This window comes from Zootoca vivipara, chromosome 2 (assembly GCF_965207765.1).
Source record: "Zootoca vivipara chromosome 2, rZooViv2.hap1.1, whole genome shotgun sequence".
Lineage (NCBI taxonomy): Eukaryota > Metazoa > Chordata > Lepidosauria > Squamata > Lacertidae > Zootoca > Zootoca vivipara.
Genome location: NC_142584.1, coordinates 11541753 through 11566704, shown reverse-complemented (window position 1 = coordinate 11566704; position 24952 = coordinate 11541753). Strand labels below are relative to the sequence as shown.

At 47.5% G+C, this 24952-nt stretch overlaps 1 protein-coding gene across 3 annotated transcripts in view; it reads left to right on the top strand.

Moving 5' to 3' along the window:
* AMHR2 (anti-Mullerian hormone receptor type 2) overlaps window positions 1–21505 on the top strand; it is a 30288-nt gene extending 8783 nt beyond the window's left edge. For 2 of the 3 annotated variants that reach the window (XM_088661319.1, XM_088661317.1), the window contains 8 exons: window positions 2563–2643; window positions 4549–4688; window positions 6810–7037; window positions 8274–8388; window positions 9701–9861; window positions 11098–11245; window positions 16492–16628; window positions 18106–21505. In XM_088661319.1, the coding sequence (XP_088517445.1) occupies window positions 2563–2643; window positions 4549–4688; window positions 6810–7037; window positions 8274–8388; window positions 9701–9861; window positions 11098–11245; window positions 16492–16628; window positions 18106–18234 (1139 nt within the window). In that variant the 3' untranslated portion in view covers window positions 18235–21505. The remainder of the gene's footprint in view (window positions 1–2562; window positions 2644–4548; window positions 4689–6809; window positions 7038–8273; window positions 8389–9700; window positions 9862–11097; window positions 11246–16491; window positions 16629–18105) is intronic. The other variant, XM_088661320.1, reaches the window with a different exon arrangement.
* Window positions 21506–24952: the final 3447 nt, after the last annotated feature.

Below are 24952 nucleotides of genomic sequence, written 5' to 3'. Positions count from 1 at the left end.
TCAGCCAGAATCTCTTTCTCGTAACCTGAAGCCACTGGTTTGTATACTATCCCCCAGAGCAGGAGGGAAAATGTCCTAGCTTGTTCTTGTGCCATTTTAACATGTAGACTTACAGTTTGTGAAAATGGAGAACACTTTTTTCTTCAGGCCAAAACAAAGCCACTACTTTTATGGACTTAAATCAGTTCTCGCCTTCTTAATCCGGCCCACAAACGGTCCGGGAATCAGTGTGTTTTTACATGAGTAGAATGTGTGCTTTTATTTAAAATGCATCTCTGGGTTATTTGTGGGGCATAGGAATCTGTTCATTTCCCCCCCAAAAAGATAGTCCGGCTCACCACATGGTCTGAGGGATGGTGGACCAGCTCACGGCTGAAAAAGGCTGCTGACCCCTGACTTAACTGAACCAAATCTAGTATAATGTACGCAAATGAACAGAAAGCTTTAAACAGGGAATCTTTGAGTATTTATTCATTTGTTATAATTCTATCCTGCCCTTCCAAGGAACTTGGAGAGGTGTGCATTGTTATGGCCTAATATATTATCCTCGCAACAACCCTGTGAGGTGGGTTCAGCCAGGAGTAGGCAGATTTCAAGCTTGACGTATCTACATTGGGTTTGTTTTGTGTTTTTTTGTTTTTTGTTTTACTAAAACTTTTAAATCCATTAACCAGTCACAGGAGCAAAACAATGGAACAGGGGAGCTCTGCATGCTTAGAATTAAGGGTGTCCCACAACACATGCTCAGCCCAGGAATTTGTTTTTGCAACCAGAACTGACCTCCCAGCTCTTTCACACACAAACCACTCCTGCTTCGTCCTCTCCACTTCCCAATTTTTCCTCCTTTCAGCCACCTAATTCTGGAAATAAAAAAACCCAATCTTTTTGTTGTTGCTATTGTTAAACAAGTGGGAGTGCAGAAACAATTACGGCACTACTACAAACAGTACTTTTTTCCTGGGGGGTACGCAGGGGTACGCATACCCCTAAACATTTTGTGAATCTTTGTACTTTTGTCCATTTACTGTATTTATTTCCCTTGATTTGAAGAATAAAATGGTGGTTTTCTTGAGTCAAAATGAGAGTACCCCTAAAAAATTTTTTTTAAAGAAGAAAGCACTGACTACGAATCACCCTGAAATATGTCAGCAGCAGATCGACATTTTGCTCACCCCGGCTTAGGCTGAGATACAGCATTTGACCCCAAACCATCCTCTTGAGGGTCATGGCTGAGGGAGGAACTGAACCTGGCTCTCTCGTCTTGGCAGTATAGCTTTGCTGAAAGCAATCTGCTTTGCAAACATCCCCAGAGACAAAAGAATGAGAAAAGAAAACAGCCAGGTTCCCTCAGAGAAACTGGATTACACAGACACTCCATTCCCCTCATGGGTGCTTACACTAGGCCTTGGCGAGATAGAGAAAGGAAAGAAACTGTAAGCATTGCTTTGCGAAACTGAAGATAGCTTTTCAGCGAGTGCAACCCGGGCTGCATTTTATTTTATACAGTGTACGTTCTACTCTTTGCAGAATAGCGTAAGGAAAAGACAGGCCCCTGCCCTCGAGAAGCTTTACAATCAATTGAAGCCTTTGCTAGCAGGTCCCTTCCAGCTATTTGGGACCATGTACAACTCCCAGGTGGCGCTGTGGGTTAAACCAGAGTCTAGGGCTTGCTGATCAGAAGGTCGGCGGTTCGAATCCCTGCAACGGGGTGAGCTCCCGTTGCTCGGTCCCAGCTCCTGCCCACCTAGCAGTTCGAAAGCACATCAAACTGCAAGTGGATAAATAGGGACCGCTCTGGCGGGAAGGTAAACGGCGTTTCCGTGCGCTGCTCTGGTTCGCCAGAAGCAGCTTTGTCATGCTGGCCACATGACCCGGAAGCTGTCTGCGGACAAACGCTGGCTCCCTCGGCCTATAAAGCGAGATGAGCGCCGCAACCCCAGAGTCGGACACGACTGGACCTGATGATCAGGGGCCCCTTTACCTTTACCTTTACCTTTACCTTTACAACTCCCGCCAGCCTCAGACAGAATGTGTAAGGGCCTTGCACTGTTGCTTCTTTTGCACAAGCAAAATCCAACAAAGTTCTGTGTTGCAGCGGCTGCGTTTTCCCGGTTCTTGCTGCTGCCTCCCGCCAGAGCACTGCAGTAACCACAGCGAGGCCTTCAAACGTGGGAAGGCAACGGGGAGGACGCAGGAATGTTGGCTGTTGAGATGAGAAGGGGGCTGCCTATGGAGTGGGAGATGTCCTTTCCCCCCTGCCCAATTTTAATTTTAATTAAAACATCAGAGGAAAGTGCCGTGGAGATGGAAGGAAGCTGATGCCAGGGTTGGGCAGAGAGAGGTCTAGGAGATGGACATGCCAGAGGCCTGTGAGCACCTGGAGGGATGGAGGAGTGTCTGATGGGATCGAAGCCCAAGGCTTGGAGCCAAGAGGCTTGGAAGTGCACACCCTGAGAAATGGTTTGTTCTCCTTCCTCCTCCTCTGAAATGTGGAACGCGCTGAACCGATTCTCCCACCGCAATGGAGATGTTTGTGATCACCTTCCCCTCTTATCTCTGCAGCTGCGCCTCTGTCCAGTGGGAACATCTGGATCATTACCTCCTGCATTCTTCTGCTCTTCCTGGGCTGTCTGGCGTTTCTAGGTATTGTGACTTTGAGGAAGGGTGGGGGCGGGGGTGGGGGCAAGGCATTTGCAATAAGGGATGCTACACGGCAACATTCAGCTAGAGGCGAGGGAAGAAGGGAGCACATCTGCAGGCTGCTCAGAGAATGGCGACAGCAGACTCTCTGCTTGCCTTCTTGCATAGAAAACCCAAACACACAGAACGGGCGCCAGGAGTCAGCATTGCTGGGCACCTGCCGATGCCCAAAACTCAGCAGGGGCTCCAATGACGACCCTCCCCAAAGCCCACTGGCCTTGCACTTCCTCCTGTCAGCTCTCTCCAAGCATGTAAACCAGGCATCCCCAAACTTCGGCCCTCCAGATGTTTTGGACTACAATTCCCATCTTCCCCAACCACTGGTCCTGTTAGCAAGGGATCATGGGAGTTGTAGGTCAAAACATCTGGAGGGCCGCAGTTTGGGGGTGCCTGATGTAAACAGTGACTTCTGCTTTGCTCTCTCCTGGGTAGCGATGCTAGTGATATGGACTGGATAAAAGTATTCCTTCCTGCAACACATGGCTTAACTATGGAACTCCCTCCCGCAGGAGGCAGTGATTATTCCCAACTTGGATGGCTTTAAAAGAGAACTAGGCAAACACGTGGAAGAGAAGTCTATGGGAGGCAGCAATGCTTCTGAATGCTAGTTTCTGGAAGCCGCCAAAATGCTTGGGTCCTGCTTGTGGGTTTTCCGCAGGCATTTTGTTGTCCGCCATGAGAACAGGCTGCTGGATTGCGTGAACTATTGGCCTGATCCAGCAGCTGTTCTGGTGTTCTTATTGAGAGAGGCAGGAGCAGGGCTGTGTTGACTAGACCAGTAGGGAGTGCTGACCAGCCCCAACTCCGATATCTGTGTCTACGGCCAGTCAAACAGTCTGCATCGAGAGGAGTTTCGAGTGTACAAACGTATGTACGAAGGCTCCCACAGAATCTGGAACCTGGCATGATCCCGAACACTGTCGCACTTAGATCCTCTCAAAGGATCTCTCTCACGCTGTGCTTGTCGTTATTACAAGCATTAAACTAGGATGAGTATGTGTGTGTAGTTTTCTAAGAAGCAAACACACTCTCATGTGGCAGCCACAAGCCAAGACTTCACCAAATGTGATCCTTTAAAAGTAGCCAAGATATGCGAGCAATGCATTGTATTCGTGGCTATTTTTCTAGAAAAAGAGGTGCTGGAACTCCTGCCAACCTAGCAGTTTGAAAGCACGTCAAAATGCAAGTAGATAAATAGGAACCGCTACAGCGGGAGGGTAAACGGCGTTTTCATGTGCTGCTCTGGTTTGCCAGAAGCGGCTTTGTCATGCTGGCCACATGACCTGGAAGCTATACGCCGGCTCCCTCGGCCAATAATGCGAGATGAGCGCGCAACCCCAGGGTCAGTCATGACTGGACCTAATGGTCAGGGGTCCCTTTACCTTTACCTTTAAAAGTAGCCAAGATATGCGAGCAATGCATTGTATTCATGGCTATTTTTCTAGAAAAAGAGGTGCTGGAACTCACCATGAACTTGTTGTCTTATAAAGGCAGTGGCACCCACCTGAGAGGTGCCGGAACTGAGTTCTGGTGAGTTCAGGCTGAAAAAAAGCCCTGATTGCTTTTTGTCTAAGGAGCTCAAGTTGATGGGCGTGATTCTCCCCATCCCCTTTTAATTCCCACAACAAGCCTGTGAGGTAGGTTATGCTAAGAAGCAGTGACCGGCCCAAAGTCACCCAGTGACCTTCATTCTCAAGTGAAGATTTGAACCTTGGCTTCTCCCAGGTCCTATGACCCGCAGTACAAATTAGGCAAACATATGAACACCTGCGTCATTTGTGCAGGACTTTGATAATCTTGGGACGTGTATCTTGCTGCAGGGGCAAATATACTTTTCTTTCCTTGTAGTTCTAAGACGGTGGAAAGTCCTTGCTGTGCTCCTGAGCCCAGAAGAAAGCTGTGAGCTCACCGAGGTCACTATGAGCTCGGAGCCAAGAACCGAGAGGCAAGTGCCCAGACAGGAGCTTCCAGATCTCCAGTTCCTTCAGGTATCAGTTGTGGGGGACTATGGACCCACTGAGAGTCACCCTAGTTTGCTTGCTTTATCCGTGGGAAACGCCAATGCATTTGGGCACCTGAGGCGAAACACAAAATGGCGCTCCTCCCCACAGGGGAAGAAGGGATGAGGGAAGATCTACGGCAGTAACAAGCAGGCAATAAATGTAAACACGAGGAAGAGGGTGGGGGCAGACCAGTAGCATCTCTTCTTTTCGAGTCCAGTAGGAGCGTCTCCACCCGCATCGTTCTGCCCAGACACTGAGGTCCAGTACCGAGGGCCTTTTCCCGGTTCCCTCGTTGCGAGAAGCCAAGTTGCAGGGAACCAGGCAGAGGGCCTTCTTGGTGGTGGTGCCCGCCCTGTGGAATGCCCTCCCAAGAGAAAAACAGCTACCAGATTTTTAGAAGCCATCTGAAGGCAGCCCTGTTTGGGGAGGCTTTTAATGTTTAATGGATTGTTTTATTTCGTTTTTCTGTTGGAAGCCACCCAGAGGGGCTGGGGAGACGCAGCCAGATGGGCGGGGTATAAATAATAAATTTTTATATTATTATTATTATTATTATTATTATTATTATTATTATTATTATTCCAAGAGGCCATTGTAGAGGCGGCATTGGGGGGAACACTACTGAGGAGATGGTAGATCCAGCCTCCAAGGCGTGTGCTGCAGCTGTTGCTGCCACCATGGCAGCACAGGCGATGCATTTCTTGGAGGCCGGATCTGCTGCTCATGTAGATCCTGCCGCCTGAGGCAGTTGCCTCGCTTTGCTTCATAGGTGGGCAGGCCCTGGAGCAGTAGCCCTGTTCTCTTTTGCCTCTGACCATGCTACATCTCTCTCACACGCACCTGTGTCATTTTTGCCTTCTCCTTACAATCCAAACTGCTTCAAGCGACATTAAAGTACGGTTGCCGTATTTCAAAAACTGAAAATGCGGACAATCTCCATGCCTTTACCACAGCGAAAAGACTGATACCGATGAAATGGAAATAATAAAAATGCGGCTCCCTTCTACGATGGGATTAAAGGCTTATACAAATTTGCAACATCTGAACCACTTGCATATAAGCGCAGGCTTGCCATGGACAAACTCAGTGACATTTGGAATCCATTCTTACAAATACCGTCATAGGTTAAGATCAGGTGAAGTATAATAACAACCTTGTAAAATATATAGTTTTGGGTGTCCCCCCCCCCTTTATTTTCCCTTTTGTTTCTATTTTGTTTTTTCTCTATTTTTTTTAACGTCTCACCATGTTTAGCGCACATATAATTATGTACTTTTTGAACTTTCAATAAACATGTTAAAAGAAAGAAAACACAAAAATACATAGCACAGTAACAAACTAAAACAATAACACACACACCCCATTTAAAATCAATTAATTAGACAAAGGCCCGGAAGAAGAGGAATATTTTTGCCTGGCACCTAAAAATATCTAACAAAGGCTCCACAACCAGGGAGCCACCACATAAAAGGCCCGTTCTCTTGTTGCTCCCAGGGAGGAGGCACATGAAAAAGGGCCTCAGATGATGATCGCAAGGTCCAGGTCTGTCAGGGTTTTTGCGACTACTCTTGAGTAACGACCCTCCACATGCTTGTCTTTCAGGAACTTTTATTGGTGCACATTATTTGCAGTGAAGTGAGCTGCTGGTTTCATGTCTCATCAGTCCGAATCAGAATCCGGCACTGCCCCCTTTTGCGACTTTGACCAACATAAGAGTCGCGGGACAGCGAACCTCCTCCCCTTTCTCCTCCTCCTTAATCCCGGTGTAGGGGGGGAAAGGTCTCCGGCCCGTCTGAGTCCCATCCTCTCTTTCCCCGTCCCTCTCTTCCTGTATGAGGAGCAGTGGCTCTTGGATGTTGCCAGAGCTCTGGCACTCCCTCTCCATCTCCTGACTTTCCCCTTCCGACCCTTCGCTTTCATTCCTGCTGGGAGATGGGCTGCTCCTGATGAGGGGAGGGAGCTGTTCCCTATAAGCCCTCCCCGTTACAAGGTCGATTCTTACTATTCCTCATGCGAGATGGGGGTGATGGGAATTGTCCTCCAAAGCACACGAAGGGCGCCAGGTTGGGGAAGGCTCCTTAACCCAAATTCTTTTTTGCCCAACAGGTTCTTCATGAGGGGCAGTTCTCCAAGCTGTGGCAAGGAACATTCCGCCAGCAGCCTGTGGCCATCAAAGCCTTCCCCGCTTTGTGCTACCGGCAATTTGCCTCCGAGTGGGCTGTGCACAGCCTCCCGCTGATGAGCCATGACAATGTGGTGCAGTTTGTGGCTGCCGGCTGTGGAGGACCACACAGAGAACAGGGGGGCCTCCTGGTGCTGAAGCTGTACCCGTTGGTGAGTGCCACATGCAGGAACTAGTGATGTGATTCAGGTTGTGCCCAAGCAATGGTGCACACAAGTGGCAATTTATACATGTGTGTCTGGAGCAAATATTTGCCTGCATATACGTAGTAATGCACAAACATCATTTGCCTGATTACAAGCACAACACGGTGCATTTTACGGGCTTACCTTCTTGTTCTATAAGTTGGAAGTTTGGAATCCCTCCTGGACAAAATTCTCACCTTGCTCTTTCTAAAAAATCACATTTCTAGACCGTAAGACTATGGGGAAATGTTTGGGAACGTGTTGGCCGTGTCTCATGAAATTCCAAATACCAGAGGAGAATGAGGAGGGATAGCGAGATCTGCTGCAGGATCTCCTCTTCAACCATGAGCAGTAACCCCCCACTCATACCCTCTATAAATCCCTCGCCTATTTCCAAGGCTTTGCAAAAGAACAAAACCAAAACAAGAACCCCGAATTATCTGAGAGCCTGAATGTCGGAAGCAGAATGTATGGTTGCGCAGACAAATCCTGTGGGTTTTGCTTAGTATGCATCATTAATTCTGTGCTGTAGATGTCATATCCTGCAACTCGGCTGTAGCCCTCAGGTCTTGCTTGTGGGTCACGCATGGGCAGTGGCGTCGCAACGGGGGTGGGGTGGGGGCGGTGCGCTCCCGGTGGCACGTCTTGGGGGTGACAAGGCGGTGCCCCGCCACGGTGGCGTGAGCAGCCATCATGCTGCTGCAGCTGCATGTAGAGGATTCTCCGTTCGCGGCTGCAGCCGTGAGCAGAGCATCCCACCCCTCCCTCCTTCCCCAGCTCACTGTAAGTGGCTCCTGCTTTGCTGCTTTACAGCGAGCCATGGAGGGGCGGGCGGGAGCCACGGCTCCCCCTCCCTCCCTCCCTGGCTTGCCATAAGTGGCTCCTGCTTTGCTGCTTTACAGCTACCCGGGGAGGGAGGGAGGGGGGCGGACGGGAGCCGTGGCTCCCAAGAGGACGCAGCTTTGCCAGCACCCCGGCAAAGCAGCGTGGGGGGAGAGGGTGACAAAAAAATTCTGCACCGGGTACCCCCTGGGCTTGCTACGCCTCTACGCCAGGGAAAGCAGTTAAAGAAGTACAGCGGTCCCCAGCTAAGGCCTTATTCTCACAGTCAGCAGTCCAATCAGTTCTGCAATTCTCACACGCTTGCAGTTGTTGGACTGCTCTGGTTTACGTGCATTGAGTTGCATGGTGCTTTCTTCACAGGGGTCCCTCCGGCATTTCCTCATGCAGCATGTTTGTTCCTGGGACGTCACTCTCAAGCTAGGGTCCTCCCTTGCCAAGGGCCTTGCTTTCTTACACAAGGAGCTGTGGAAGGAAGGTAAGAGGCAGTGGGCCTGGGGGTGCTCCTCCTCATCCTCATCATCATGTGTTTTATTGGGAAGGGGTAGTAGTACCTCTGGTGGGGAACATGTCGTGCTCCTTGTGGGTAGTTCGTCCACCAATGTTCTCATTGCTCTAATCTGTGGCTCCAAAAAGCTGTGAGCGACAGCAGCCATCCCATGGGAACAGCTTTGACTAGCTGGCTAAACCAGGTGAGGGCAACTGATGGGTCTTAAATGGTGAGTTAGGGACTTCCCCTGCATGCAAGGACAGGTTCCAGTGGAAGGAGCGGGCGGGACCAATAGTGAGTCCAATGGACAAGAAGGCGCTTTCTGCACGAGCTGTAGAGGAAAATGAGGGTCGTGTTATAAGAAAAACTGCTGCTTTTCCCTTATGGGGTATTCCGGAGCCCACATAGAGTTATTAAGTGGGTTCCCTATCGGTAGGAGAAAATAACACAGGTCAACCAGAGTATGTTGAGAAGCAAAGTGGCTAGTAAGCCTGATCTTTATTAAAGGAACTGTTGCAACAGGGTGCTCACTCACCACACGCAGGAGGGAGGAGAACCCTGAACAATGGTGCGCAAGCCCTTATATAGACTTTTGAAATTGCCCACCCTGTAGCCCAAGACCACACACCCCCTAATATCATACATACATCACAGAAGGAGGCGGTCTACAGCAGAAATACATAACAGGAGGTGGTCTACAGCAGAAATCCTCTTGCCAGGATACCTAATAATGGTCACTGATTGCATTGCCTGGGCAGACTGGCCATTCTTTTGTGATGGTTAATATTTTAGTTCCTGAATCCAGGTCACAGGCTCACCCTATTCATACACAAATTCGCCCTTAAAACAGGCTTTCCAAGCAAAAAAGACAATGGGAAGGCTTTCCCCATTCGCCTCCCTTGCTGCAGAGGAATGTTTGAGGTCATTGGGAGAGTCAAAATGGCTTCAGGATTGCTCTCCCATACTATTTCAGAAACATGGTTCATATATTTAGATATGTGTCCATTTATGAATATTTATTCTATAATTGAGACCTCAAAATTCTTATAACAGTCGGATGGGACTCATCAACCTGGGAAAGTAGCCCGTCTAGGAGAAAGAAAATTCCACTCCCCTGCTACTTGAGATCTTTTAAGTGGGAATGCTTGGAGGTCGAACCTTTTCCCATGTGCTCTGCTATCGACCTTCTTTCTATCTCTCCTTTGTCCCCGCTGCTCATTGTCTTGATAAGTTCCTGGTGGGTAAAGCCTGAGCTTTCGGTCAGCCATACCACCGCTAACGCCCTTCCTCTTGGTACCAGGCCTGCATAAACCTGGGGTGGCACACCGAGACCTGAGCAGCCAGAATGTGCTGGTGCGGGAGGACAGGACCTGCGTCATCACGGATTTCGGCCTCGCCATGACTTTGCCTGCGCGCCACCAGGCGTGGAGAGAGGGCCCCGCAGAAGGCATTGTCCGCAAGGTACACGCATCGCTAAGGGGTTGAACGGAACGAGAAGCAGGTTGGAGAGGAGGAGCATCAAGGCTTGGCAATATCGGGGCACGAGAAGATAGTGGGGGTGGCAATTGCAGGACTGCTCAACCCATTAGACAGAGGGAGCTGCTTCATGCGGGAGATGTTGCGGGGACGAAGCAGCAGCAAAGCGATAGAGGACACAGCTCTGTGCCATGTGACATACGGTAAATATTGATACCTATTAGCTGCCTTAGAACTGGGCTGCGTAGGGCAAGGGGGTACTCAGTGCTTTGCAAAAACCTATTGCCTGCTGCCCTGGCTAAGGAAATTGCTCAAAATGTGCAAAGTCTGCTTCCTTTATTCAGGTCACAGAATGTATTTCCTTCTCACATTTACACCCCACCTTTCCTCCAATCCACTCAGGGTTGCCCCAGTTTTCTCTTCTGTTGTATTTTAATTGCTGCAACCTGCCCTGGGACTTGAGGGTGAAGGGCAGGTAATAAATTGGAGTGATAACAGCAACAACAACAACCCTGTGAGGTAGTTTAGGCTGAGAGAGCAGAACAGGCCCATCATCGCCATGTGATTCATTTCAGCAGGGGTTTGAAGTCAAGTCTCTCTCTGGCTGGAAGACAGAACTCTGAAACAGGATCCCTTTATCATCTTGGTTGCCCTCCTCCGCACACGTTCCAGCTTGTCAGCATCCTTCTTAAACTGTGGTGCCCAGAATTGGACACAGTATTTCAATGTGGTCTGACTAAGGCAGAATAGAGCCATACTATTACTTCTCTTGATCTGGGCACAATCCTTCTGTTGATGCAGCCTAGAATAGCATTAGCCCTTTTTGTTGCTGCATCACACTGTTGGCTCATGTTCAGCTTGTGGTCCACCAAAACCCCTTTCCACATATCCTGCTAGCAAGCCAGGTATCCCCCACCCTGTATTTGTGCATCTGATTCTTCCTGCCCATGTGCAGAACCTTACATTTGTCACTATTGAAATTCATTTTGTTAGCTTGCGCCCAGTTCTCCCATCTGCTAAGGTCATTTTGAATTCTAATTCTGTCTTCTGCGGCATTAACTACCCCTCCCAGTTAGGTGTCACCTGCAAATTTGAAGAGCATTCCCTCAATTCCTTCCATTTAGCTTTGGCCCAGGGTGTGCCAACTCTGAGCATAACCATTTCCTATCCAAAGCTTGCATTAAAGCAGCTGGTGTCATAATTCACCCACATTCTCCCTAGGCAGGGGCTCCACGCTACATGGCTCCTGAAATTCTGGACGAGAGCTTGAACCTGCAAGACTTGGGCTCGGCGCTGAGACAGGCTGACGTCTATTCCCTGGCACTGGTGCTGTGGGAAAGCCTGATGAGATGTTCTGCACTCTTCCCAGGTGAGCAAAAGAGAGAGAGGATGAGAGAAGCAGCCTAGCACTGCTCATCCACAGCCCCAAAGGTCATCACCCCATTATAGGATGTAGGTGGCGCTGTGGTCTAAACCACTGAGCCTCTTGGGCTTGCCAATCAGAAGGTCAGCAGTTCGAATCCAGGTGTCAGGGTGAGCTCCCATTGCTCTGTCCCAGCCCCTGCTAACCTAGCAGTTCGAAAGCATGCCAGTGCAAGGAGATAAATAGGTACTGCTCCGGTGGGAAGGTAAACGGCATTTCCATGTGCTCTGGTTTCCATCATGGTGTCCTGTTGCACCAGAAGCGGTTTAGTCCTGCTGGCCACATCACCCGGAAAGCTGTCTGGGGACAAACACCGGCTCCCTCAGCCTGAAAGCGAGATGAGTGCCGCAACCCCATAGTCGCCTTTGACTTGACTTAACCATCCAGGGGTCCTTTACCTTTTTCCATCACCCCATGCATCTTTTTATCATCAATATATTCCTATTTTGGGGCGCTTCCAGGCTGTCTCTATTTTTGGGTGGGATTCAGTCACTTACCAGCAAATTCGAGTTGGGGAGTATGTCACAACAGAGCCACCAAAAGGCTAGACATTTTGCAATAAGGAAAGTCACAGGGAAACAAGCAGGAAAGTGGAGGATAACACATCGTCTACCCTCACTGCAAATGAATCCAATAGCTGACTGTTGTCTAATCTCCCTGCAAAGAAGTCTGGGTGAAGGCCCAAGGAAAAGGGTCATCTGGAAGCAGCCTCTGTCCTTCCACAAAAATTGTTTGTAGCTTATCTCTTCGCAAGTGCAACAAACCAACAAATGGTGAGGCTGAACACAAAGCATTACAGTTTTGGCAGCTTCTGCTCCACGTGGGGAGTTCAAAAACCTCTCATGGGGCAAGTGCTCTTTTAACTCCTAAAGCCCTTGCCTTGGCTGCAGAGTGGTCTGGCTTTCTTGCACACTGGCCATCGGCAGCGTCGGCGACAAGCCTGTGTACCCTCCAGACAGGTCTGAGACCTTTAGGTGCCTGAGGCAAGCTTGAACCTGCAAGACTTGGGCCACGCCCTGCTGGGGTGAGAGGAGTACGCTGCCCGAGGAGGGTTGCCTCACTGGCCATGCCAGGGCAGCAAGCTAGCTTAGGGGCTGCAGGGCAGACCACATGACGCACCTTTCTCGCGACCCCTCAAAATTTCGGGCAGCTGCCTCACTCTGCCTGGAGGTAGAGCAAGCCCTGCCTCTGGATGCTGTTGGGCTCCATCTCCCATCAGCCCCAACCAGCAGAGCCAATGGGCAGGAATGATGGGCTCCAGCAACACCCAGAGGGCCACAGATATTTGATCCGCTGGCACTGTCGGCTATTTGATCCGCTGGCACTATTAGGAGGCGGTTCTGCTCGCTGAGGCATACTGCCACCTGCCTTGCAGATGCTCCCGCCTTGTGACTGTGGCCTCAACTTCCCCCTCGAGGTCCCACTGCCAGATGCAGGGAAACAGGATGGCTTCTGAAGTGAGGGCGATGGTGTGGATTGTGCTACCACCTGGTGACAGTTCCAAGGCACGGCATGCTGTTGATGGAAAAAACAAGCGTTTTCTGCTCACGCACACAGCTTTTGGGAGAGGATTGAGCGCCTGGCGTGAGGGTATCTTGGGAGGGTTGACATACGCCCAGAATTTCCTGGACATAGCCGGAAACAGTGTCTGGGCGGAAATCAGAAATCGCCATGTCGGGAGTGTAGATGTTGCTGAATTTCCTTAAAAATAGCTGTGTCTGGATTTTCACTTTTTGTAATATGGCAACCCTATACCTTGGTATTCATGCTATCTCCCATTCTCGCACAGTTTCCTTGATCCTCTCCCTCTCTCTATTCTTCAGACATTCATATTGTTCCTGACAAGAGCCTTCTCCTCACTTTACCTTGAGAGTTGTCCTGTTCAGCAGCCTTGGTGAATCATGGCTTTGCTGAGTCACAACGTGGTTGTCACCTGGAGTCCCTGGCCTGTTGCTAGGGCTCCTCCGCTAAAGCCTGCCCTGAGCCTCAGTTTTACAGTGCTTAAGGTGTGGGAGATTATCAGTCAAACCTAAGAAATGCATATTCTTGCTTATTAGCATGAGGAGGGGTTAGTTCTGCAGAGCTGTTTTACTGATAGGCAGCTACTCAGACTATAGAAGTACAATTGGTAGAGAGGGCTCTGTGTGATGCCATTTCCCCTTCTCTCCTGGAAAGGAAGGAGCACATAGTACTTCCTGTTCCTCTCTCACTTCCTTTTGACCAGCCATGAGGGCAGCCATGTTTTGTGCTTGCGCCATCTCCAGGCACATGCCTGAAGCTGGTTATACTGTAAATGTAAGTATTTTGCCTGCATAGGTTTTACTGCTGCCATTGCTGTGAACCAATGCACAAAGTAAGTAAATCTTACTTTTAAACTTACTTTACGAGTTTTTTCCTGATTCTTTGTTAAGCAGGGCGAGAAGCGGGAAGGAAACCAGATTACTTTCTTAGCTTCACTTGCTCAAAACAGTTCCTGTGCTTTTAATTTTGCTGCCAAGGATGGGATTTTGAAACTATTCAACCCACACACATAGGTGCCTGAAGCGATAAATTGCAATTAATAGATCCTCTTCTGCCCATGAAAACCCATCCCACACAGGGAGCACCAGGCAGCGTGGAGCCACCATTTAAATTTATTATTTATTAAATTTCTATACTGCCCTATATCTGCAGGTCTCTTAAATTTCCTACAGTGACCCAGAATGATTGCTATGGGAAGGGCATTGTAGAAAATTTAAACGGCCGCTCCGCACTGCCTGGTTCTCATTGGTGAGCTGCCGCCCGTCACTACCAGGTAAGCCTGCCATTGGGCCTGCTCACTGGCAAAGGAGAGGGGTCCCAAGAGAGCACTTTGTCCTCTCAAAACTGGAGCTGGCCCAGAGTGTGTACCCAGGAGGGCCAAGGATGGCACCAGTGATGTCAAAGGCCAGTCGTATGGTAGCGCTCATCAAGCTCCCCCACGTTCAGGTTGCTGCCAGTAGCTAAGAGGGATCAGGGCCCAAAAGCAGTGGCGGTTGGGGTGTCTGTGTGGTGTGAGCGCAGTGGCAGGAGTACCCAGCTGGGTCTGCTGCTGTGTCCACACCGCACCGGATTCCTTGCCCTCTTGGTTACCAGCAGTAAGCAACACTACCCTGCTTCAGGCCACAACTATCAAAGGTACCATCCAATGTTTGTGCATGACACTCACCAAGGATATTCAAGACAGGAACCGCAATACACAGCAGCTCCACTAGTGGGGCAAAGAAGTACTCCTCACACCCCACATCCCAGTAAATATGTTGGAGCTTGAATGCTGGGAACATGCCGTATCCTCCAAGCTGAATTGCTTCCGTGAGGGAAGATGTCTGTGTTTTTTGGCTCTACCTACCTACCCAGTGCAGGATTTACGTATAAGCTAAACAAGCTATAGCTTAGGGCCCCACTCTCTTGCCCCCCCCCCAAAAAAGGAAAAAAAACCTGGATGCACATTTCCAATTGTATTTCAGTTCAACAATTACTTTGATAAAATGCATATTTTTTACGTGCAAATAGTTTTAGATACCTATTGTTGTTGTTGTTTAGTCGTTTAGTCGTGTCCGACTCTTCGTGACCCCATGGACCATAGCACGCCAGGCACTCCTGTCTTCCACTACCTCCCGCAGTTTGGTCAAACTCATGTTCGTAGCTTCGAGAACACTGTCCAACCATCTCGTCCTCTGTCGTCCCCTTCTCCTAGTGCCCTCCATCTTTCCCAACATCAGGGTCTTTTCCAAGGATTCTTCTCTTCTCATGAGGTGGCCAAAGTATTGGAGCCTCAGCTTCAGGATCTGTCCTTCCAGTGAGCACTCAGGGCTGATTTCCTTCAGAATGGATAGGTTTGATCTTCTTGCAGTCCATGGGACTCTCAAGAGTCTCCTCCAGCACCATAATTCAAAAGCACCAATTCTTCAGCGATCAGCCTTCTTTATGGTCCAGCTCTCACTTCCATACATCACTACTGGGAAAACCATAGCTTTAACTATACGGACCTTTGTCGGCAAGGTGATGTCTCTGCTTTTTAAGATGCTGTCTAGGTTTGTCATTGCTTTTCTCCCAAGAATCAGGCGTCTTTTAATTTCGTGACTGCTGTCACCATCTGCAGTGATCATGGAACCCAAGAAAGTAAAATCTATTAGGTCCATAAATTACCATATAGCATATATTCAACACAATTTGTTGTTGACAAAGGACAGCTGGACATATAAAGGGCCCCATTACCTTCAGTAGCTCTAGGGCCTCATCAAACATAAATCCAGCCCTGTACCTACCACTGATATTTGGGTTAGTAGAGTGATTAAGCCTCCAAATCTAGACTACAGGCACTTTATGCAGCTCCTGCATGAAAGCTTTTTTTAAAATAATCATTTCCACTTGGTGGCACTCAACACAGTAACTATAACACTGGATAACCTCTGTGATTTGACCTAACTCACAGCAGGGCTGAGAGATGCTGGCATGGGCACTCACTCGCCCTCACACAGCTAGGCTGAGCTCACTGATAGCCGTTTCAGACATTACAGCTGCCATGTGGAAAGAATATCTCTTTAAAGCCCTATGCGGCTTGGGACCCTCGTACCTACGGGACCGCCTCTCCTGGTATGCCCCGCGGAGGCCCTTAAGGTCCACAAACAACAATATTCTGGAGATCCTGAGCCATAAGGTGGCTAGATTGGCCTCTACTAGGGCCAGGGCCTTTTCGGTATTGGCCCCAACTTGGTGGGACGCTCTTTCACAGGAGACCAGGGCCCTGCGGGATTTGTCATCTTTCCGCAGGGCCTGCAAGACAGAGCTGTTCCGCCTGGCCTTTGGGTCAGACTTAGTCTGACCCCTGTTTTCTCCTCCCTCGTGGCTTGGATTTATGGACTACTTAATATGAGGCTGCATTTTAAATTTTAATATTGTATTTTAATCTGTATTTTAATTAATTGCTTTTTAGGTTTTATTGTAATCTTATTGGTGTTAGCCACCCTGAGCCTGGTTTTGACTGGGGAGGGCGAGGTATAAATAAAAATTTATTATTATTTATTATTCTTATTATTTAGCAGTCTCTGAGCGGGGCCCCTGAAGTATGAACAGGTTCTAGATTTTGGGGTGCTAGTAGTGCAGTGAGCCTGTTGTGCCGACAAGACGGAAATCCCCTGTCTCCGACCTCACTGGCTTCTGCCTCTCTCCAGAAAACAGGGTCCCTGAGTTCCAGCTGGCCTATGAAGCAGAACTGGGCAGCAACCCTACATATGGTCAACTGCGGAGTCTGGCTGTCGTGGAAAGGGGTCGGCCGGCCATTCCAGCTGCTTGGAGGAGAATTGGGCAGGTAAGGTAAAGAAAGGTCTTTGCTCTCCCAAAGGGTCCTGCTTGAGAATCTGCTAAGGGTTTTGAAATCTTGGGGCACCTCCAGAACGTCAGTATTTTGTGGGAGCGATTCAGTTGCGAACCAGAACTTTGGGTTTGCGCAATTAAAGTGGATTCAAAGAGCTCTGCCGTTCTAGGGCAACAAATCTTGCCCCAGTGTTTGGTTAAGGAATGATAATGACAACTCGAACTGTGGGTGGGAGAGGAGGGAGGGAAGGGTTTTTTAATACGGAGGCAGAAAGACTTGTAATCTTTTACAGTTTATAGCAACATTGCGAGTCAGCTTACCGATATTAGCAGCTGATTGAAACAAAAACTCCTTGTTTAGGGAGGCTTTTAATCTTTAATCGATTATTTTATTCTTCTGTTGGAAGCCGCCCAGAGTGGCTGGGGAAACCCAGCCAGATGGGCGGGGTATAAATAATAAATTATTATTATTATTTAAAACGTCTGCCCACATGGAGGTATGTGAGTTGTTTATGGTACTGCAAGGGGTATGACAAAATGGCTGCCAGTCTTTTTAAATACCGTATATAAAATGGCAGCCGCTGTGTTACTTATAAGCCTGCTTGCTAGCCATTAAAGTAGGGTGGTCATATTTCCAAAAGTGAAAATCCGGACACAAAGTTGTTGAGCAAAACTCGAAATCCACCAAAGTCTAGACATCTAGACTTGTGACATCGGTTGCCATATGACCAGATTTTCCCGGACATTTAAGCGATTTCCTGTTCCAGCCTTTTGCGTGGCAGGGGGGGCCAACACAAAACCTTGGAGTCAGCTTGAGGTCAGCAAAAAGAGAACAATAGTGTTATGTATTATGTATTAAGTTTGACTGCAGTACTCATTCCGGCCACCGTGGCTGCAGTTTTCACTCAGGTCCACAACATGCAAATGAAGGATTGACACTGCTGTTCACGGATTGGGTAGCTAGGGGAAGTTTGTTACTGTTGCAAGTTACTGAGTACTATATAAGCCAGCCGGCTAAACTATTGTGCAAGTCCGGGACTCAGAGCTGAAATAAAGAGCTGGTTGTTTTAAGAGCTGTGTCTTCGTCCATTTTCCCCCACGATTCAACAAATAGCATTCATTTTAAGACAGCCAGAGACCTTTTGGAAGCTGAAGCTGGCAGAGATCTGGGAGCAAAGGTCTAAGGAGGGATATGTAAGGAGATAAGAATGGGAAGAGGGTGGGACAAGCCTGAGGAAAACCTTGAAGGCAAAAGCAAGGACTGTAGAGCTGGAGGTGAGAAGAGGAAGAAAGCCAGTGGGGTGTGTGTGAAGAGGCACATCTCACTTGCAAACAAATGGTGTTTTTTTGGGGGGGCAGGCCTGTTTAAAGGCAACATTTCATCTTCTGGAGCACAAACAGCCCCTCTAATGAATCTTCCAGTTCTCTGTGTCTCCTGACCCCAATTGGCACTTCTCTGTGTTTCTCCTTAGGCTGCTGTCTGTCTACAGGAGCTCCTCGAGGACTGCTGGGATCCTGAACCAGAGGCTCGCTTGCAAGCTGAATGTGCCCAGCAGAGGCTGCAGAGGCTGTATGCTGAGGGCCTCGTGAAAGAGTTGTGACGAGGCTGAAACGCATTATGCTTCACAGTCTGTTTACCTAGACATCATCCTTTGCTTAAAATAGTTGTTTTGCCTTTTGTCAAGAATAAGCGGCCACGAAGGAAAGTCCCACCAAGCATGGCTTCTCACCATGGCTTTGGACCTCATCAGAGTGGAATAGATGTGTTTCTTTTCCTTTGGTTTTTATAAACCTTGTCCACTTAATCAACTCAATGAGCTCTGTCCACTTAGTCAACTTGAATTGCACTTGTTTACCAGGGGGTCCCAACCTGCACCTTCCTCTCTTGTCTCATTTAGCCATTCTTGGGCTCTCAATCACTCAAATCTTCCCATTCCTACACCACTTCCTGCAGCACTGCAAAGGCCATTTATATACAGTACAATGATTTGGGCTGCGAATCCTAGGCACATTTTCCTAGGAGTAAGGATCACTGGGACTTAACTTCTTAGTAGATCTACATAGGACTGCCATGTAAGACGCCCAAATGAAGAAACTGGTATTGGGCACAGAATTCAGTATCCTAAGAATGTCTAAACAAAATAAAAAAAATTCCTTCCAGTAGCACCTTAGAGACCAACTAAGTTTGTCATTGGTATGAGCTTTCGTGTGCGTGGACACTTCTTCAGATACCTGAATGCCTGTTTTTCGGTCAAGCAAAATACAAGTCCCTATCCTTTCATGCAGTTAAAAGGATATGTGCAATGGCTAGTTAAGGGAGGGCTGATGAGTGGGCTTCAGTGCTCAGTGGAGCTTCTGGCCGCTCTTTGTCCAGCAGAAATAAAACAAATAAATGCAAATTTGCCACACACACAATAATATACAAGCCATTGGGCGTGAAACCCCAGATAACTGCTGCCAGGACTTCAAAGTCCTTCACATATTGCTGGTACTCAAAGGTTTGGCAAACTGCCCTCTTTGAAAAGGTATCTCGTAAGCTAAACGTGTCTAAAGGGCAGAGCTCGAATGACCATTTTTTGCTATACGACATGATTTTATTTCTTATACAAATATTGAGGCACATTGTCCCCCAGTATCACTGGTATATGCAAAATGCCGGGCTCATCTGAGACTTTGTAGAACCTTTATTCTTAATAATGATGGAACTCCCAGGTGGAGAATACTTTTATTTTTATATATCTTGTAAAGGGAATCTTTATATGAGCCAGTACTTTATTATTATCCCTCTGAAACTGAGCTGCATCTTTGTGCTTTTGTCCCTCCTGGCTGTGACGTTTTTATGGTTTACATTTTTTATTCTTTGTTTTCTCCCTCTTTTTGTTATGTTTGCACTTTTTAAAACAAAATCAATAAAATATAAAATATACAAAGTCCTTCACATGCATCATCTTATTTATTTAAATATATATATTTTATGGCCAGCTAGTAGCTTATGTTCCCGGAATGAAATTAAGTAAGAAAATTACAACGCATTCCTTCCGTTGTACCATAGGTTGGTCGGGTGAGCCTGAAGCTGGTTCATAGCTCAGTCTCATGGCCACTATACTACATTCACAATGGCAATACACTTTTAAGAAAGTACGTAAAATGGTGTGGGCATGTGCTAACTTGTCATATTGATGTTACAGGCACTAGCCAATAAGTGGCTGCGGCACTTGTACAATACTATTCCATACAATAATTGCAATAAACATAGTACCAAGTAGAGCAAAGATAATACTGTATGTATTTTTCATTCCATAAGACACACTTTTTTCCCTCCTAAAAAGTGAGAGGAAATGTTTGTGCGTCTTATGGAGCGAATGCGTGGTCCCTGGAGCAGACTTGCCCAGGGGTTAAAGGCAGATCGTGCTTTTTTATTTTAAGAAAGAGCTAAAGGCTAACAAGAGGGAATGAGCACTTGAAAGGAACCTGCTCAGCAGCTGATTGCAAGAGATTGGGGAGAGAGATAAGAGAGCTAGCTCCCTTCTCGGCCCCTCCCGGCCCCTTGTCTACGCCTCAATTGTTGTCTGCAGAGGGAGACATATGACTGGCTGATTAGATTATCTGTCTGGAAACTGTAGAAATGGGTCCCTTTCCTAGAGAAGCTGCAGACCTGTGAGTTGAACCCCATAAAAACAGGATTTTTTCCTTTCCAAGGAAACTCAGCAACTTTGAGCTGTTCCTAAAAAAATGGAGCTTTCCCCCTTTGCAAAAAAGATGCACAACTCTGAGCTGACCCCCCCCAAAAAGGGGCTTTCCCCATTTGTAAAAAAGCTGCACAACTTTGAGCTGATCTGTCTGGAAACTGTAGAAATGGGTCCCTTTCCTTTCCTAGAGAAGCTGCACAACTGTGAGTTGAACCCCATAAAAACAGGGGTTTTCCCTTTGCAAAGTAAGCTCATCAAATTTGAGCTGATCCTAAAAAATGGAGCTTTACCCCTTTGCAAAAAAAGATGCACAACTGTGAGCTGATCCTCAAAAAAATGCAGCTTTCCCCCATTGCAAAAGAAGCTTCATCAAATATTTAATGGGGAGTCAAAGGCATCTAGGCCTCTAGGAGTTGGCTGCTATGCCTAGGACAATTCAAGAAAGCAAAATATTTTTTTTCTTGTTTTCCTCTAAAAACTAGGTGCATCCTATGGTCAGGTGCGTCCTATGGAGCGAAAAATACGGTAGACATTTTCCCAAAGACAGCCCTTTTACATGGAAATTCAGTTGCTTTCAAGTTGGACTCTAATGGAAGTAAAAACTGGTGTGCTGGATTGAGTTTTAAACTTGCAAAGGAAATAATTGGGTTCAAATCCTCACACATTCAAGAACCACACTGGAGTAGCTTTGGGAAGGTCAGCCTAATCTTGATAAGTATAATTGGTTTAATTAACACTAAAATGGGAATGGCTATGTATATCGGTGAAAGCGTGTAACTGGAAGATTCCATTGCAGCTAAATTAAGAGCAAAAAGGACTCTCTGAACTCATTGATGGGTTGATACTTAACTCTTATTGTTCTCAGGGAGCTATGACGTGGTGTTTTAACCTTAGATCACATGAAAGGTATTAAATTGCAAATTCGCCATCTTGGAAGGAGTTCTTGGTTCCCAGACTCTGTGAGAGTGTGGGTGAAAATGAAGCTCTCCGGGGAGACAGACAACCTAAGGCAGGATGCAGGCTGTGGGGAGAGACAGACCTCTGCTTCTAGGTCGTTTGGAATTATTTCATATTTTGTAAGAAGATGCTGAACGTATATGCATTGAACCGGCATATGTCTTGTGGAATTATTTGGATGTTTCTGTTATGTTATGAAGAATGTTCTGCAAGTAAAGTTTTTATGAAACTTATGGGCCCTGACAATGTTTTATTTCCAACAAAACGAGTCCGTTTTCATGCATCAAAGTGTGGAATATTAATATCGGCAATAAATCTGACTCTCAGGGTTGTTGTGCAAATAAACAATGTGTCCTTGGTGGGAGAATGGGGATACAAATGGAATCAAACAAAGGATCTGTTTGTGAGCTCCTTCAAGCGCTCGAAATAAAAGAGAGCAGAAGCTTCTGCTGCTCAGCGATGTTCTCCTTTTGACATTCAGCTGTCAAGCGGAATTGCATTCCTGCAGCCTCATCAGAAGAGAAAGGGTGGCTTTTTCCTACATTATGCACCGAGCTGCTTGGCTGCATGCCAGAATCTGTCAGAAGTACAGGGCCTGTGTCCTTGGCACAGGTGCTCACTTGCACACACAGGCTTGGCTCTGCACACTGGAGCCTGGTGTCTTTATTTATAGCTGGGAAGGTCGATTAGTCACTTTTTAAACAAAACTTGACTTGGAGCCTTTTCCACACAGTGATTTCCCCCCCCCCCAATGGATGCTCTTTGGGACGATGTTAAGCAAACATTATTTAAAGGTTGCATATGGACATTTTAAATATATATATATTGTTCGGGAAGTTGATCAAGAGTGATGTAGAGGGCATATTCTAAGGGCATAACTAGACGCAATGACGAACGAACATAAGGTTGCTACTAAAAATGGCAGCTCTGTGTCATGTTCTCCCTCCTCATCCCGCATTGTGAACTTAGGGAAACATGCCACTTGGCATCATTATGTCACCCATTTCTTTTCCCCCAACCCACATGCTGGAGTAGGGCTGGGCAATATCTGGTTCTCAAGATTGTGATATATCACCAGGTTAGCATTGTGATGTACCAATATATCACAATGTCTGAAATAAAGATGGAGCTATAGAGAGGCATGGGCTGGCTTCATGTTTTTCCCTGCATTGTGATTTTTGCCGGCACCTGCTCTTGTGATTCACTGGCCCCTGCAGGAGGCAGGGGAGAGCCGAGAAGGCAGAGTTAACAGGGGCTGCAGGAATCAAGGGAAGCATTCGCTGGCTTCACGGTTTCCCCCACGTTGTGGCTTTTGCATAGCACGCCCACACCCACATCATGATTTGTGGTATATTGCCAGGTCAAAAATTATGAAACTGATACCACAATGTGGACTTCAAGCTGGTTTTAGACGATATATCAATATATCGCCCAGCCCTAGTGTGCCACCGGGAATTGGGACATTGTGATGATGCCATGTATAGAGGAAGGGGAAGATTGCCTTTCCGGCAGCACCCTGTGTTACACTTTTCGGACTTGGGACCCACTTTTGAGTCCTCCCCTAACATGGGAGCCACCTTTGCATTATTACAGGCATCTCCCCGCCAACTTACGTGTGATCAACTGGTGTGCGACTGCATATACACGTGGCGTTGGGAAATAATTAAATTCAAACCCGGAAACGGCAAGAAAGAGTTGGGGAGTTCTTGTGGTTCGTGAGAAGACCCTTCTAGGAGCCTGAAGAGGACATCAGTGAGGGCGGAGGAAACCCCCCAAAGACCAGAGGTGCAGTGGGGTTTTGTTTAGGCTGCTGAGCTTCCCCACCTACCAGTTGGAGTGTGGGGTAGCGCAGCAGCTGCATGCATGTTCCAACCTCCTGCTGGCCCCAGAGCTTCAATTCCAGTTGTGGATATTTTGGGGTACAATAGAGCAAGATGAGCACCGCAACCCCAGAGTCGGTCACCATTGGACCTAGTGGTCAGGGGTACCTTTACCGCTGCTCTGGTTCGCCAGAAGCGGCTTAGTCATGCTGGCCACATGACCTGGAAGCTGTCTGTGGACAAACACCGGCTCCCTCAGCCAGGAAAGCGAGATGAGAGCTGCGACTGGACCTAATGGTCAGGGATACCTTTACCTTTAAAGGTAAAGGGACCCCTGACTATTAGGTCCAGTCGTGACCGACTCTGGGGTTGCGCGCTCATCTCGCATTATTGGCCGAGGAGCCGGCACAGGTCATGTGGCCAGCATGACAAAGCCGCTTCTGGCAAACCAGAGCAGCACATGGAAACGCCGTTTACCTTCCCGCTGTAGCGGTTCCTATTTATCTACTTGCATTTTGATGTGCTTTTGAACTGCTAGGTTGGCAGGAGCTGGGACCAAGCAACGGGAGCTCACCCCGTCACAGGGATTCGAACCGCCGACCTTCTGGTCAGCAAGCCCTAGGCTCAGTGGTTTAACCACAGCGCCACCTGGGTCCCTGCCTTTACCTTTACTGTGGTTATATTATGTTTTAACTCAGAATAAATTTTTTAAATAGTATTATTACGACTGGATTTTCTTCTTCTGGGTAATTAGTACGTATAATACTTTTTGCTATCTGGTTCCTGTTATTTGTTTGGATTTGTGAGGTTTTGTGGTGTTATTTTTTAGAAGCTACCTTCTATGGTAGCTACTCTAAAGGACAGTTTATTAATCTTTTAAACAAACAAACAGACAAAATATTGGTGTGTACAGCTGCCCATCCTGAAAGCAACATGAGAGGTTTGGATAGACTTCAGGACTGCAAAACCAGTTTTGTCCCTGTTCTTTTAATAGAACCCATCACCCACATGCAAAATAGTGACTGGGCTTTGAGCCAGATGCAAAGTGGGTGGCTCAACTGCATCCCATGAGCCCTGCCGTTGGGTGTATTGTATTTACAACCGCCTGAACAACTTAGGTCTGGGGTACCTTAGGGACTGCCTGAGCCCTCATATCCTAGCTCAATTACTGAAACAATCTGGAGCACCATTGGCCATCCCACAAGTTGGTGAAGCTCATTTCACATCAGCAGAAAACCAAGTCTTTAGTGTTATTTGCCCAGTCCTGTGGAATGCTCTCTCGATAAAGTTTCAGAAGGCATCTTGCATTTTAACCTTCAAAGATTTGTCTATGCTGCCAGGCTTATGATTGCAATTAAGAAAACATCTGTGACAGTTAGCTGTTGATCTGTGATTTAATTTTCTTGCATGGTTTTTATTGTGTACAGTATGTATAATGTATAGAGTTGGATACGCTATATCCAACCTTTATTGATGGGCGGTGAAATGTACTCGGAGTCGAGAGTGAATTTCATGCTCTTTATTCAGCTCATAGTCATCAAGGAGAAGAAGAATGGCTCTTTTCCCAAAACCATCTGCTTATATACATTATTTACACAATGGGCCTTGCGTGATTGGCTACTTCAGGGCTACACCTGTGGGCCAATTATATTGTGGATTGACTTCTGCCTGCAGCCTGATTGGCTGCTCCTACAGGCCAATCAGGTAGCAGATTCACTTCTGCCAGCCGCCTGATTGGCTGCTCCAGCAGGCCAATCAGGTTGCGGATTCACTTCCACCTGGAGTTGGATTGGGTAGCTCCTGCTGATTCTGAATCCTATTGTTCTAGGATTCAGCTCAGTACATAACACCCC